Here is a 15,390-nt window from a genome sequence, read left to right as displayed (position 1 = left end):
TTTACAAAATCAAATACTGCCCAGCTCTGGACAGTCAGCTTGACAGAAGGCACTGTTAATGCGAACCTGCAGTTCTGGTAGATCATCAGTCGCCAATGGTAGATTTCGCAATCTAAATGGGACACTTTTTGTAAGTTTTCTGATCTTTGATAGGTACGTAGAACAAGGCAAATATCTACAAAATATCTACTGGTTGAATTCCCACAAAATTTTCTCTGAAAAAAAATAGTCTGCAATAGTATCACAAGAGAATGAAAATAAACTGAAAATAATTTGAGAGGTTTTAGAAAACTTGTTGCCAGGCAATATAGAGCCACCAGAGTCCAAAGGAGGAAAAATATAATACATATACCGATACTAAAGTTTCTTTATAATGCTTATGGAATAATCTTCCGTTTTCAAAATATTGATATGGGGTCAGGCAAAAAATAATGATCGGAACTAATTTCATTTTTTTTAATTGAGCACCATGTATATATTGTAACTAAAAAGAAAGTTTTGGATTCACGGTGGCGGTATGTTAACTACCGCACACAGTAGAGCCTGCACATAACCTCAAAAAATTGGCCTGTTATTTTACATCTTTTTGGTGATTGTGGAGTAGAAGCCGATTTTTGCTACCTTCATTAAATTTTAAATATTTCATAATATGCCTATTACTGCATTTAGGAAGGTTATTTCTACGCAAAATGAAAAAGAGGAGGGTATAGCTAATACACATCCAGAGGAAGAAACATTTCGGTAAGTATGGCAGTTTATTAAACATTGTGCAATATTGTACAAGTCTTGTTATTCAATGTTATTAACTATATGTTGCATTTTCGGCTTCTCTAGTTCACTGATAATGTTGTAGGCACCTTTTTGATGTTATGAAAACAGCGTTTGAGTATGAAGATAATTCTTTTGCTCTAGAAGTTCAAAGAACGGTTTACTCGACTATTGCACAGTATTCTCCAAAGGGAACGGATAACGTTAACTTTGCTGCATTGTTAGAAGTGATAAATAAAGGAGGGAATGATTTAGTCAAGACTGATATAGCAAAAAAATGTTTTCCAGGTATTCCAACATATGTAACGCAAAATTTAGTACAGGTGAGTTTAAGTAGGTACTAACATAGTGTAAACCTAAAGCTTAATTTTAGGGTTTACATTATTTATTGAAAGAATTACCTAGCGATTTTAAAAAGAATTTATTTTCACATTCACAACCCGCAAGTGGAACCAATCATGTTAAAAAATTTGTGGTGCCAGAACATTTTTATAAGTCCACAAAAAAGAAACTTAAACATCAGAATACTACGCTCAAACAACCCATTAAACTTGACCCCACAAGCTGGTTGAAGGAGCGTTACAATCAGTACAAAACTTTAATGCCCGGACTTTTATGCGAAGAGTTTGTCAATTCCGTACATCAATTACTGTCTTCCAATAAAAAAGAAGATGAACTACAAAATGACTTTATAGAAATGTTAGGTTTCGATTTATTTGAATTAGTAGCGGATATACTTAGTAATAGAGCGCACTTAAGTCAGACAGCCAACCAAAATGGGCTGGGTCCCTCTGTTGGGTCAAAGTCGTCTAGTCCACCTAACCTAGAGTCTGTCTTAGGTGAATTAAATAAGTTAGAAAAATTAGTCGTGCAAGTGTTGGAAAGTACAACCGTGTCGCATGAAGCTTTCGAAAGGAAAACATTGTAAGTGTTGCCATTAACCACGGTTCTAAATTAATTATGTTATTCCAGGCAGCAGCGTACTAGCAAAACCCTTAAAAATATGCCCAATATTTACGACGAACATTTAGATATTGTCACCAAAAGTAAGTAACTGGTCCATAAGGTGTCTGTTTGAAAACTTCTAATGGGGCTATTTTTTTTATTATAAGAGGTTTGCTAGGTTGTAGGGGGAGTTAAATTGACAGTACGAACAAAGCACAAATTAAATTTGAAGCTACAGATTGAAAAATGAGAGAACAATAAATTTTAAATGAGGTCTATTAATAATAAATTATTAGGTTGATTTGAGGTGAGATGCAATCCTGTGCATTGTGCAATGATTAGTTATGTCAGGGCTAAGATAATCTGGGTGGTGATCTATGAACACCGATTTTTCTAGAAAATGCTTTATATTGATTGATTGATCATTAATACTGTATAGATTGAATTTTTAAAACACAGCTGAAAAACGTATATTATTTTTGCATCCATAAATAGACAACCTAATTATTTGTTCTTTTCTTTGCATTTTTTCAAAAATGTTTAGAAATTGGATATGACCAAGACAAAGTCTCTATCCTCGTCTATCCCATTCGCCCCCTTCTTGTACCAAAGAAAATTCCACAAGAGCACTGAGATCTTCAAGCACCCAATCAATGTCAACCGTGAGGAGGGCTGGCCACTTTCTCCACTTTGGACATCTGTCATCCGGTTGGATGATGTCACTTGAGCTCCTCTTCAAAGCAACAAAATTGAACGATTTTTAATTTTTTGAAAATCTGTTTTGAAAGTTTTCGAGTCAATATTAGTGTTATATTTTCTCGTGTTTAAATTAAAATATACAGGGTGTTCCAATAAATATGAGATTAGGTGCCATATCTTTTTGACATGACTCCATATACTTACTTACTTATTTTAAAAACGGAAGATTATTCAACAATCATTACAAGAAACTGTTGTATAAATCATTTTTCTGTATTTCTTTTAACCTCGCTTTTAACTAAGGATTAATAGGGTCTTTTCATCTGTATCTCTTAAGCGAACCAATATTTTCTGATCAAAATGACGCCTATACAGGGTGGTTCAAATCACTGCTTAATAATAATAATAATAATAACTTTATTCCCTATAAAGACAAATATAAATTAAAGCAAAAACTATGCAGTTGAAATTTCTGAAAAATCTTTGAAAACAACTGAACAATTTCAACTTTCGTTTTCATTTTCTCTAGCTCAAAGAATTGGAAATGGACGTTTCCCAATAGCATCTTCTATTGGCACTTTTTTTCGTAGAATCTGAATCTGTTGTCAGAATTTCCATAACATGCTAGATGTAGAAGGTACACGTTTTCTTAGGTGGAAAATTATTAATTTTTTAATGCAATTATTTTCATACTAAGCTAAGCTTGTCTAAAAAAGAACAAAACTTCCAAAAATGTCCTCTTGGACAAAGCAGCAGTGAGAAGAGATAATTCTGGAGTTGTTGCAAATTGTCCCAAAATGACCTTTTTTTATGTGTTTCTTCATTTTTCTATATCCACTTTTTAGATTTCATTGAGTTTTCAAACGCTTCAACAACGTGTCAATGTAGGACTACTATTTAAGTTCCCCTACATATTTTCTAAATGGCTTTTATATTTAAAAAGAAAGACAGCCCATTGCAAGCTTTCAGACACCCTGTATGTAAGTACTCATGTAAAAAATCCAAAAACAGTGCAAATATGTGGAAGCGTGGCCAGTGTACCATACGACGCAATTATAAAAAGTCGCGAATTATACGAAGAAATTACCATACCACCCAGAAAGAATAACACACCCCCTGAGCAGATGGGTAAGGTCGCCATAAGTTCATTGGATGTGATCGGCAAAATGGTATTCAAGGATATAAAACATTTTAATCTCATACAATCGAAAGTATTTAACATCGCCTACAACACCAACGAGAACATGCTTGTTTGCGCTCCTACAGGCTCGGGAAAAACAAATATCGCCCTGATGACGATCGTAAATCAGGCTAAGAAGTTCATTGAAGATAATGTAATCCACCTAGAAAGGTTTAAGGTGAGTGTTTCTAAAACTGCGCGATGTTGGTGCACAATTTTTGTTTCAGATCGTTTACATATGTCCAATGAAAGCGCTGGCGGCTGAGATGACAGCTAATTTTAGTAAGAAACTCGCGTGCTTAGGTGTAAAAGTAAAGGAGTTAACTGGGGATATGCAGTTGTCGAGGAAAGAAATAATTGAGACGCAAATGTTAGTTACGACACCGGAGAAGTGGGATGTTATCAGTCGAAAGGGAACGGGTAGGTATTTTATCTGATTGTGTTAAGTTTACAGCATTAACTGTGTCACTTTAGTACCCGAATCAGTTGTGAAGATGGCAAACTTTAGAAATAGAATTGTGAATGTATTTTGTGTGTGTATGATTTTCATTAGGCATTGCAGATATTACATGGGCAGCTGGTTTTCAAATCAGTCTGTCCCGTGTCATTATTGAGATTACAGAGCTGCATCAGAATCGCTTTTTAAAAGAAATAACGTTATCTACTTCATGTATATCCATCTTGGAAACTTTCACAAACGCACGTGGTTTCGAGTAGGTATGCTGGCAAATCTGTTCCACTTTTTAATCGCAGTATTTATTGAAGTTTTGAATGAATGCAATAAAGGGTAGAAGAGAAGATTTAAATACCTCTGACATTTCCTTCATATGTTTCCTATTCATTTACGGCTACGCCAATAACCTCTCATATTCTTAGAATGGGTTTTTGCATGTGGACATGTGGAGTTTGCAGGTACCAACTTTTTCTTCTTCCGCAACAAGCCACTGAAGGTTATACGGTTCCATGAAACAATTTGTCTTACGTTTGTTTGGGTACCTATGTTCACATTAAATTCTACTTTCTGTGATAGAGAAAACTGTAAGGAATATTTCTTCACAGGATAATGTTCTCCAAATACATTAAAAATTTTATGAGCAGACGAGATGTATGGTTTAAAACTTATGATTTCCTTAGTTCATCACGATTTGTGTTTAAAGAAAATGTCATGATCGTTCTATTTGTACACTGCTAACCTTTTTCTCTAGCAAAACTGATAATAAATATTAATGTTCACATTGTCTCACCAGAACGTAAGCATATGGCGAAGATTGGAATGTGCATTGTCAACACTTTGTTTAGGGAGAGTGGTGTGAACCGACGGACAGGCAAACAATTTTTCTTTCATTTCTTGATACCCATCCAACTTTTTTTAAGTAATAGAAATCTTTCGTATCGTCAAATTTGTTCCAATTTATTCTTCCATTACCACCTGAAATTCGTTTTTTTTTCAGCTGACGCCGAATTAACCAGTTTAGTGAAATTATTGATCATCGATGAAGTGCACCTACTAAATACAGACAGAGGACCTGTCATTGAAGCGCTGGTCGCTCGAACTCTCCGTCAAGTGATTACATCCCAAAACATGATTCGTATAATTGGACTTTCGGCCACATTACCGAGTTATCTCGACGTCTCTCAATTTCTTAGGGTTAATCCAGAAGTAGGATTATTTTATTTTGACAATCGATTTAGATCAGTACCTCTGGTGCAGACATTTGTTGGTATTAAACCGAGCAAACAGGGACAGTACCAAAATGATTTGGATGAAGTGTGTTTTGAGAAGGTTGTTGAATTTCTAAGAGACAATCATCAGGTAATTCAATAATCGGTTGATGCGGTTTAATAATGAAATTAAATGTAGGTACTTGTGTTCGTCCATGCTAGAAACCAAACTGTAAAAACGGCAAATTTCCTAAAAGAAACCGCAGGAAAACGTAAAATGCTTGATTTGTTTTTACCACCGAGATCTATTCAAGCAAAAAAAGCGAATTTGGAAATTGGAAATGCACCCAATAAAATTGTGGACGATTTGGTGGCGCATGGCCTTGGTGTACATCACGCTGGTATGATGAGGCGTGATAGATCTCTGATAGAAAAACACTTTATGAATGGTACCATAAAAGTATTGGTGTGTACTGCAACTTTGGCTTGGGGTGTGAACCTTCCCGCGCACGGAGTTATTATCAAAGTACTGTGCACTTCCTTTGCAACTTGGTTATTAGGGGCTGGTGTTTTAGGGTACAGAAATTTACGATTCCAAGCGGGGATCTTTCGTTAATTTGGATATTCTGGATGTCCTACAAATATTTGGTAGGGCTGGTAGGCCGCAATTTGATACCTCTGGCCATGGTATCATTATGACAAGTAATGAAAAAATGAACTTCTATCTTTCTTCGTTAACTAATCAGCTTCCAATTGAGAGTAACCTAATGAAGGCTTTAGCTGACAACTTAAATGCCGAGGTAAGTTCGTGTAAGCCGAAAGTAGTCTCACAGTCTCATTTGTAGATTGTCCTGGGAACCATTGCGAATATTCAAGAAGCGGTGGAATGGCTAACGTTTACTTACATGTATAGGAGGATGAATGCTAATCCGCATGTCTACGGATTATTGCCGAAAGACTTTGAGGTTGGTCACCAAAGTGCTAAAATGTGTCATAAATTTTGATTGTAGGATGATCCCACGTTACGGCGGCATCTATTTGATTTGTGCCACAATGCCGCGGAACATTTAGATCGCACTCAAATGATTCGTTACGATAAAAGTTCGGGAGAGTTTACATCAACGTATTTAGGCAGAACCGCTAGTTATTTTTATATAACTGTTGAGAGTATTGAAAACTTTAGTGCTAAAATGCAGCCGTTTATGACAGAAGCTGCTATTATTCAAATGATGTGTTATGCTTCCGAATTTAATGATATGCAAGTAAGTATATAATAAAGAGTACATTTTATCAAATGATACTCGCCTAATTCACATTATAGGTCATGTTAGGGTGATGTGAATCGGCCTTAGGCAATACGCGCTGTAATAATTGACCGCACTGTGACGTGACCAATAATGTGAATCTGCCTTACTTTCAGGATTAGCATTTTATTTGTGTTGTCAATCGGGGCACAGAAACATTTATATTATATTCTTTTTTTCACTACTAGCGTCTTAGCCTGGTCAAAGTACACAAATGCACTCCCACACTTTTTATGAAAAATCCCCTTATTATATGGGATGCAAGTTATATAACTTGCTTCCCAAAGATATATGTAGATATGAAATAAAACCATTCAAAAAAATAATTAAAGATATTTTACATCACAACTCATACTATTCGATTACGGAATTCATTCACAAGAACTTACCTTGATCTTCTAGCTAGCCATTATTTGACAATATAATATCAAACATACTTCAGGTACCTATGTAGACTGTGATAATATCCAACTCACATGTTATTGCTATTTATGTTGTTTGTTATTGTTACTGACGTGTCCTATACATTTTTATATATCTACAGGAAATAAAGATTATTATTATGGTCGGTGTATCTTGTGAGAACTCAGGTCTAGCCTGGTTAACTAATCGCACGGATTAAAATCAAGTAACGATTAGTGTCTGTGTCTGGTGAAGTTATGTAGGGTCCTAAAAAAAATAAAAGAAATAAATAAATAAAATAAAAATTCACACCCTCACATTGAAAATCTAGAGATAGTATGTATTATTATTATTATTATTATTATTATTATAAAATATCCGTAAAATGCAGCAAAAAGTAAAAACCTTTTGGAAATACAAATTTAGGTAGTTAAAAGGATTGTGCTTAATATGAGAAAATCTTTACCAATTTAGGTAAGCAATTTTCCGGAAGAACTTTGATCGAAAATTTTTAATTGTTTAAATAATGAAAATACAGAAAAATGTTCAAATCAAAAATTATTGCCAATGCATTTAGCTACAGAATTTGTCTGAAAAGTTTTCTGATATCTTCATTAGTTTTTGAAATATACCAAATTTTCCTAAGAGTATTTTTAAACATCATCAATTTTCAAGTTTTTAATTTTAAGATATTAATTAAACAATGACATGTAGAAACGTAGAGTTTTCATTTATTAATCATATCGAAATCAATCAGTATCATTCGTCTTCCGAGCTCAAATATAACTCAATATCATTTTCATCTTCATTGAAGTTATCCTCAAAATGTGAACCTTGAGTGTCTTGGTTATCACCATTTATAGTTGTTTGATCGTCGAAGTCATCATTATCTTCATCTTCGTCAATATCTACGTTGTTTCAGTGCATCACAACCTTCAAATTATTAACTTTTAAATCAAGCCTTAAATAAATTCGGCTCACGGGGCGTTCGCGCGCACCCACGAATCGACTTCCGCTGAAATCAATTATATCTCGTACACTTTTCAATTTACAGAAAAACATTTCAGACAAATTTTGTAGATAAATGCATCAGCTACAAATTTTCATTGAAACTTTTTCCCGTATATTTAATATTAAAACAATTAGAGTGAAAAAACGAAAACAACATTTTTCACTCGACAATTTTCCGGAAAATTGCATACCTATCTTCGTAAAGAATTTTAATATTAAGCACAACCTTTTTGAATACTCAAAATTTAAATTTCATGAGGTTTTTATTTTTTGTGAAGCTGTAAGTGTACTTTGACCACGCTATCTGATTACATGATTATTAACCTTTTTTCCACTTGTAAAGTAGGCTTTCTCAGCATTTATTCAAAGTGGTTAATAATGTGGACATTATTAACTAGTAGTCAATAATGAGAACTGTCACGCTGTCACTTTTAGAAAACACAACCCGAAATTTCGCTCAATAAACGTTTGGACAACAGCGACGTCGGAAGTGAATAACGGTTGGGGGGGGGGGGGCAAAAATCAGCGACCATGGAGTCTGAAACGTCCCTCCCATGCAAAATTGTGTACAAATTAATGCAAAGCAGTGGGTTTTGTAAGTGACCCTGAAACCTGTTTATTTAATCAATCAAATAATGTATTTTTGAAAGAAAAGTTTTGAAAAAAATTTTAAAAAGTGTCGGAGGATGTCTAGTTATATGCAATTGAGCAACTCAGAGATACTTGACTCGATTGAGAAGAGCATACCCATAGATCATCAATATTTATTTAAAAAATAATGAAGAACTAGAACATACAAAAGTTACAAAAATTTTGTTCCTATTTATTGCACTATTGAGCATTGTAAAGAAAAGCAAGTATAAAAAATTAAATATATCCAAAAATTTTCCGCCTCTCAACAGTTTTGCTGGCAAATTCTTTCAACGTACCCTCTACTCCTACACTCTTTGTAATTTCTGCACGCACATGCCGTAGGTAGAAGATGTGTAAGTTGCTTTTGAATGATTTATCTACTCATTCTTAGAGGGGGCGCGGCCCCCCTTGTGTAAAAACTGAGGGGGCGGCTCGCCCCCTCTGACCCGTACTTCCGAGGTCGCTGTTGGACAAGTTCTCTAAAATGAATAATTGCCACCATCCGCCATTTCCAGAGAAATTATATACCTAAAATTATCACATTTTGAAAAAATTCGAACAAAATTACTCTTTGAAAATATCTCAATGACAGAACAAAATACGGCCTGTTTGACTTGTGCTTCTACGTAGGTACTTGATTGACATGTTAAATTAATAAACAAAAAATTCTGTCCAACCGTTCGTTTTCTTATCAATATAATATGTTAATTTAGAGGATTTCAAGTGCTAGTAGTGAAAAAAATAGTATATATACCACGGTAGAGAAGTCTATTATTACCTTCGCACCTTACACCCCTCGGCGCAAGCGCCTTGAGATGTAATCTTGGTGCTCAGCCAATAATAGTGTACTTCTCTACCTTGATATATAATGTACTATTATTGTTTAGGTGCGGCCTGATGAATTGGATGATCTCGATGGTTTAACGGATTCCTATTGTGAATTTCCAGTGACCACTGGAGTAGAGAATCCGGATGGAAAAGTCTATGCGTTAATGCAAACGTATTTATCACGTGGGTACATCAAATCAATCTCCCTTGCCTCTGATATGGAATTCATTAACCAAGTAATATCCTAATAATTGTGATTTTTTTACAACGCGTAATTGTAGAGCTCTGCCCGAATCGCGCGCGCTCTGTTTGATATCGCTATACATCGCAATCAGGCGACATTTGCTGGACGCTGTCTTAACGTCGCGCAAGCTTTTGAGAGACAAATGTGGCCGTTTCAATCACCTGTTCGACAATTTCCCGATATCCCAATCTCCGTGATAGACCACATTGAAAGTCATCATATACGCATTCAAGATCTGAAAGATGTCGATGATAAAGATCTCGGTTATTTGATCAGGAACCACAAGGTGAAGAACGTACTTAGGCATTACGTGGATTCCTTTCCTTTACTTTCGATCGACTCGACTTTACATCCGATTACTAGAGGCGTTATACGAGTGAAACTTTTTATCACGCCAATGTTTGTATGGAATGACAAAATCCACGGGAAGGGTTGTGAGAATTTTTGGTTGTGGGTTGAAGATCCTGATAATGATACAATTTATCATTCCGAATCTCTGGCTATAACTAAGGCCGTTTGTACCAAGATGGAAACATTGGAACTTGTGTTGACCCTACCTTTGGTTGAACCAAGGCCAAATCAGTATTTGGTTCGAGTGTGTAGCGATCGCTGGATGCGTTAGTATTCCATGTACTATGTTTAGTACAGTCAAATTAGACCAAAAAATTGGGATTCCGTGCATCAGATATGTCATCTCTAATTTTTCTTTTAAATTGTTAGGATCAATATGGATGTGAAAGTTTTCAACATTGAAAGACCTGTGCGAGCGACACAGCACTTGAAAATATGTCATTTTTCTTACCATTTTTTGGTTTTTGCAAGTTTTACTCCTGAAGGATCGATTTGTATACTTTTTTGAACTAGACAAAATTTCTGACAATTTAAGCCCTTAACGATCTCCGCAAGTCTAAAAGTTTCCAAGATACGGCGCTTCAACTATTGGTAAATTTATTAGTTTTACAAGTTTTATCAAAATTTGCGTTTTTTCTTCGCAGAAAGTAAACTTACAAAATATGCACGGTGAATTGTCGTAAGTCGTGAGTCGTAATAAACTTGTTGAAGAAGTGCTAAAAATTGCGGACAATGAAAGCAAATTAAATATTGATTTTTGTCTTTTAGTGGAAAAATATCCATGTTTATATGTGATGCGTTATTCATTCATCATAGTGTTGTTGTGAGTAAGCTTTCTGCTACTGTCACAGATCTTCTACAGGCAAAAGGAAAAAATTCACAGATTTCGCAATTCATGCAACAGGTAGTGGATCTTGCCGAAAAGAAGAAGATGACAACTTTCTTATCATGGGAGATGCTGGGGATCCAGAGGATATCAACATTCTAGCTCTTTCTGTGCGGATTTATGGAGATTTCTCACCACAAAGTCCCTCCAAACGAACAAAATTATAAAAATGTTCATGCGATTTTTATGCGAAAAAAAGGCAAATTTGATTAAAACTGAAAAATTTACGAATTTTTGAAACACTGTATTTCCAAAACTATTCTACTTGTAGAGCCGGTTAAAGGCTTGAATTGTCACAAATTTTGTCTAGTTTAAAAAAGGATACGACAATAATTGCTTTAAAATCTGTCCTTCAGAACTAAAACTAACCAAAAACTAAAAATAATAGAAAAAATGGCGTATTTTCGAGTGCTGCGTTGCTCGCACAGGTCTTTGGATGTCGAAAACTTGGATTTTTGACATCCATACTCAGCTTAACAATTAAAAAAAAAAATAGAAGTGACACATCTGATGCAAGGTATTATGATAATTTGACTGGACTAGTTGCGCCATCTAACAGTATAATTTTTTAGATGCTACCCACCAACATGCATTATCATTTAAGGATCTGTACATACCTCTTAGTTTTACTCCTCATACGGAACTCCTAGAACTTCGACCTTTGTCGGTTGAAGCATTAGGCAATTCGGTTTATCAATCACTCTTCAAATTTTCTCATTTCAATCCAGTTCAAACACAAATATTTCATACACTGTATCACAGGGATGACAACGTATTATTGGGTGCGCCTACAGGATCTGGTAAAACTATAGCAGCTGAAATATGCATCTTTCGGTTATTTAACAAAAACAGCAATTTAAAGGCAAGTATTTAAAAGGAAGGTGTCGCAGGTATTTATTTCAACTTTAGGTTGTTTATATCGCGCCATTAAAATCTTTGGTGAGAGAGCGCGTGGAGGATTGGAAGAAGCGTTTTGCTAATGATTTAGGTAAAAAGGTTACTGAAATTACTGGAGATGTCACGCCTAGCATGCAGATGTTAAAAGAAGCTGATATTATTATAACAACCCCCGAAAAGTGGGACGGCTTGAGTAGAGGTTGGCAAAATAGGAAGTACATTCAGGATATCGGTTTAATAATAATAGACGAAATTCACTTGCTGGGCGAAGATCGCGGCCCCGTTCTGGAAGTAATCGTCTCGCGAACAAATTTTATCGCTTGCCAAACGGGCATGAAGCCCAGAATTATTGGTCTGTCTACAGCCATGGCCAATGCTGGAAACTTAGCAAACTGGCTCGGAATTAACGAGGTGGGTTAGCTTGTATTTTTTTGGAAATTGTCTTTTTTTTTAGGTTGGATTGTATAATTTCCGTCCGTCTGTGCGTCCTGTACCTTTAGACGTACACATAATGGGTTTCTCTGGGAAGCATTATTGCCCGAGAATGCTCTCGATGAACCGACCGACTTACCAAAAGATAAGACAATTTGCTCCGGACAGCCCTACTTTGGTATTCTGCTCCTCGCGTAAACAAACTCGACTAACTGCCATTGATCTGATCACATTCTTATCGACTGATTTCGACAGCAAACGTTGGCTGCACTGTGACGAAGAAGTTATGGAGTATATTGTTCGAAATATATCGGATCCAGATTTGCAGCACTTTTTATTGTTCGGCATCGGCATACATCATGCTGGCTTACAAGAGCAAGATCGCAAGACCGTCGAAGAACTATTTGTTAATCAAAAGATACAAGTGCTAATAGCAACCGCTACGCTTGCTTGGGGTGTAAATTTTCCTGCTCATCTTGTTGTAATTAAAGGTGAGTGTAACATGATAAGCAAGTTGGCAGTTTTAATTGAAACATGTGTATTTGGGTAGGAACTGAATATTTCGACGGTAAAACGAAACGATACATCGACATGCCAATTACTGACATTTTGCAAATGATGGGCCGAGCCGGTCGACCACAATTTGACACCAGCGGAGTGGCGTGCGTTTTCGTGCAGGATATAAAGAAGAATTTTTATAAAAAGTTCTTGTACGAACCGTTCCCGATCGAATCAAGTTTGATGCAGGTGTTACCGGACCATATCAATGCAGAAATTGCGTCCGGCACAATCGCCACCAAAGACCAGCTTATGGAATACATGACGTGGACATACCTTTATCGTAGGCTTCTAGAAAATCCCGCATATTATAAGGTGGACGATGTTGAGCCGTCTGGATTGCAAAAGTTTTTGAGTGATTTGGTTGATGCTGTCATTGATGTTTTGGATGAAAGTAATTGTATTCGAGTTGAAGAAGTTGTAAGTATCTCATTTCTAGCAGGACACAACTTGATCTTAAAGTACTTGACTCCCACATCTTTGACCTTGCGGACATGGTGCTAGCCTGGGTTGAGTGAGGGCATTGTATTTAAAACATTACAATAGTGGCACTGGATAGGGAAATATGTCGCGGAAAAATTTTCGTGGATCTCATATGTAATAATATATAAAAATCTTGTGTCATGGTGTTTGTGGTGCCACTCCGAAACAGCTCAACCGATTTTTGTGAAGTTTTTTTTTAAATATTTGGTAGGTAGGTCGTAAATATAATTCATGCCGCTCGGTGAGGCGGTGCGGTCGCGGAAACCGATAGTATGTCCTATCTAAAAAAATTCGAATAAATACAATTAATTGATTGACGATCAAAAAAAATTATTTAGCAAAACATGAAGCAATTAGAACATTCCCTGAAAGAAAGAAAGCTTGTTCAGACATAATACTCCGCACGCAGGCGGTCGATAATTAAAAATAAAAAATTTTAAATAACGGTTTTGTTCAATAATCCAAATAATCGGGTCGTACAAGATCCGCGATATAGTCGCTTTTGAGAAAATAATTTATACATTTTTGAGGCGTCCGTAGATGTTTCATTTTTGCAGCAATTCCACCAAGATCCTTTGTTGTCCCTAATTTTGGTGTGATCATTAATCCAAAACGTTCTACAATGATTTCGAATTCTAATGTGAGAGCTTGTTCTTAATTACATATGGAATAATAGGGAATGAATAAAGTAAATGATTTGCATTGTGTATTCCCTACTTAAAATTGGAGTTCCTGCTCGTTTAATTTGACGCGTCATTTTAGGAAATGAGACTGAGATACGAGATTACATTTTACGGACAAATGGCGTCTTTCTATTATCTATCGCACAAAACTATGGTGCACTTCCAAAAGCAGTTGGAGAAGGACATTACCATCTTTGAGATAATTAAAGTATTGTGTGGCGCGGAAGAGTATGCAACGTTTCCTGTACGTCACAACGAAGATAAAATTAACAAGTAAATGTTAACAATAGCGTGTCAGGTATGCAACCTCTAGTATCTTTACAGGGATATTGCTCAAGAAATGGCTTATCCGTTAAATGGAGAATCCTGCGAATTGCCTAGTGTCAAAGTTGCGCTACTCATTTATGCGCACTTACAGCGTTTTAAATTTCCGAATCAAGAATATAAAGTTGATTTTAAATTAGTCATGGATCAAGCGTTGCGGGTTTTACAGGTAAACAAGCTGCATTAAGAATCTTTGAATATACACACTCAATTTCAGGCTATGACCGATATCGCCTCAAATAAAGGGTGGCTCAGTTGCACACTACGCGTAATTCACGTGATGCAAATGCTTATTCAAGGCCAGTTTTTAGGCACATCTGTGTTATTGACGCTTCCGCATGTCACGGAAGCGCATCTTCCTACACTCTATTCTGAATTACAAAAAAAATTAAACATGGACGAACGTAGCGTATCACTCCCATCACTAAAGTTCGCCTGCCAGAAGAATCGAGTACAACTAGAATGCGCACTTACAGTGTTGTTCGAGATGAAAACGGCCAAAGAAATTTTGAAACACATATCCGACATACCCTTGCTAGATGTCTCCATTACGTTTCCCCAATTAGAACAGACACTTTCAAGGAAGAACATACCAACTTTATCACTAACGGCGGACGAAGAATATGAATTCGTATTTAACATTAGGCGCCTAGGTTCACCCGATCTGTCGGTACATGCCCCCAGATTTCCCAAGAAGAAGGACGAGGGATGGTTTATTTGCGTTGGGGATTCGAAGTACGACTATTTACTGCAAATTAAAAGGGTTACTGTTGTTAGACAAACGAACTGTTCTATGATGATCACTGCACCTTCGGCACCTGGTAAGACTTGGGTAAAATTGGAATTGTTTAATAGCGTCTTGCTTTCAGGAAATTATGTTTTTACGATTTTTATCGTTAGCGATTCGTATTTAGGACTTGATCAGCAGTACAACATTCCTGTGATTATTACGTGAAGAGCGATTGTTATGTTTATTAAATTATCTATTAGAATTTATGGGGAATGTGATAATAATCTTAAATATGTATACATAGTGATATAACTATATGTATACTCGAAAGTATAACACACTGTTGAAGGTTTTTAGTCAACAGAATTTA

At 36.0% G+C, this 15,390-nt stretch overlaps 1 protein-coding gene across 1 annotated transcript; it reads left to right on the top strand.

Moving 5' to 3' along the window:
* Positions 1 to 540: 540 nt before the first annotated feature.
* Positions 541 to 15,390, top strand: LOC116167822 (activating signal cointegrator 1 complex subunit 3-like). The gene is made up of 21 exons (XM_031483364.1): positions 541 to 741; positions 854 to 1,091; positions 1,142 to 1,692; positions 1,741 to 1,814; positions 3,424 to 3,770; positions 3,820 to 4,012; positions 5,044 to 5,405; positions 5,454 to 5,780; positions 5,830 to 6,054; positions 6,100 to 6,219; positions 6,265 to 6,516; positions 9,492 to 9,668; positions 9,714 to 10,293; positions 11,486 to 11,775; positions 11,823 to 12,221; positions 12,265 to 12,733; positions 12,793 to 13,220; positions 14,046 to 14,239; positions 14,291 to 14,459; positions 14,508 to 15,111; positions 15,160 to 15,390. The coding sequence occupies exons 1-21, from the start codon at positions 650 to 652 to the stop codon at positions 15,243 to 15,245; spliced, it is 6,177 nt and encodes a 2,058-aa protein (XP_031339224.1). The 5' UTR covers positions 541 to 649; the 3' UTR covers positions 15,246 to 15,390.

The sequence above is a fragment of the Photinus pyralis genome, unplaced genomic scaffold (genome assembly GCF_008802855.1).
Source record: "Photinus pyralis isolate 1611_PpyrPB1 unplaced genomic scaffold, Ppyr1.3 Ppyr1.4_LG4, whole genome shotgun sequence".
NCBI lineage: Eukaryota > Metazoa > Arthropoda > Insecta > Coleoptera > Lampyridae > Photinus > Photinus pyralis.
The sequence above is the reverse complement of the archived record's forward strand: the minus strand, read 5'-3'. Positions and strand labels throughout refer to the sequence as shown.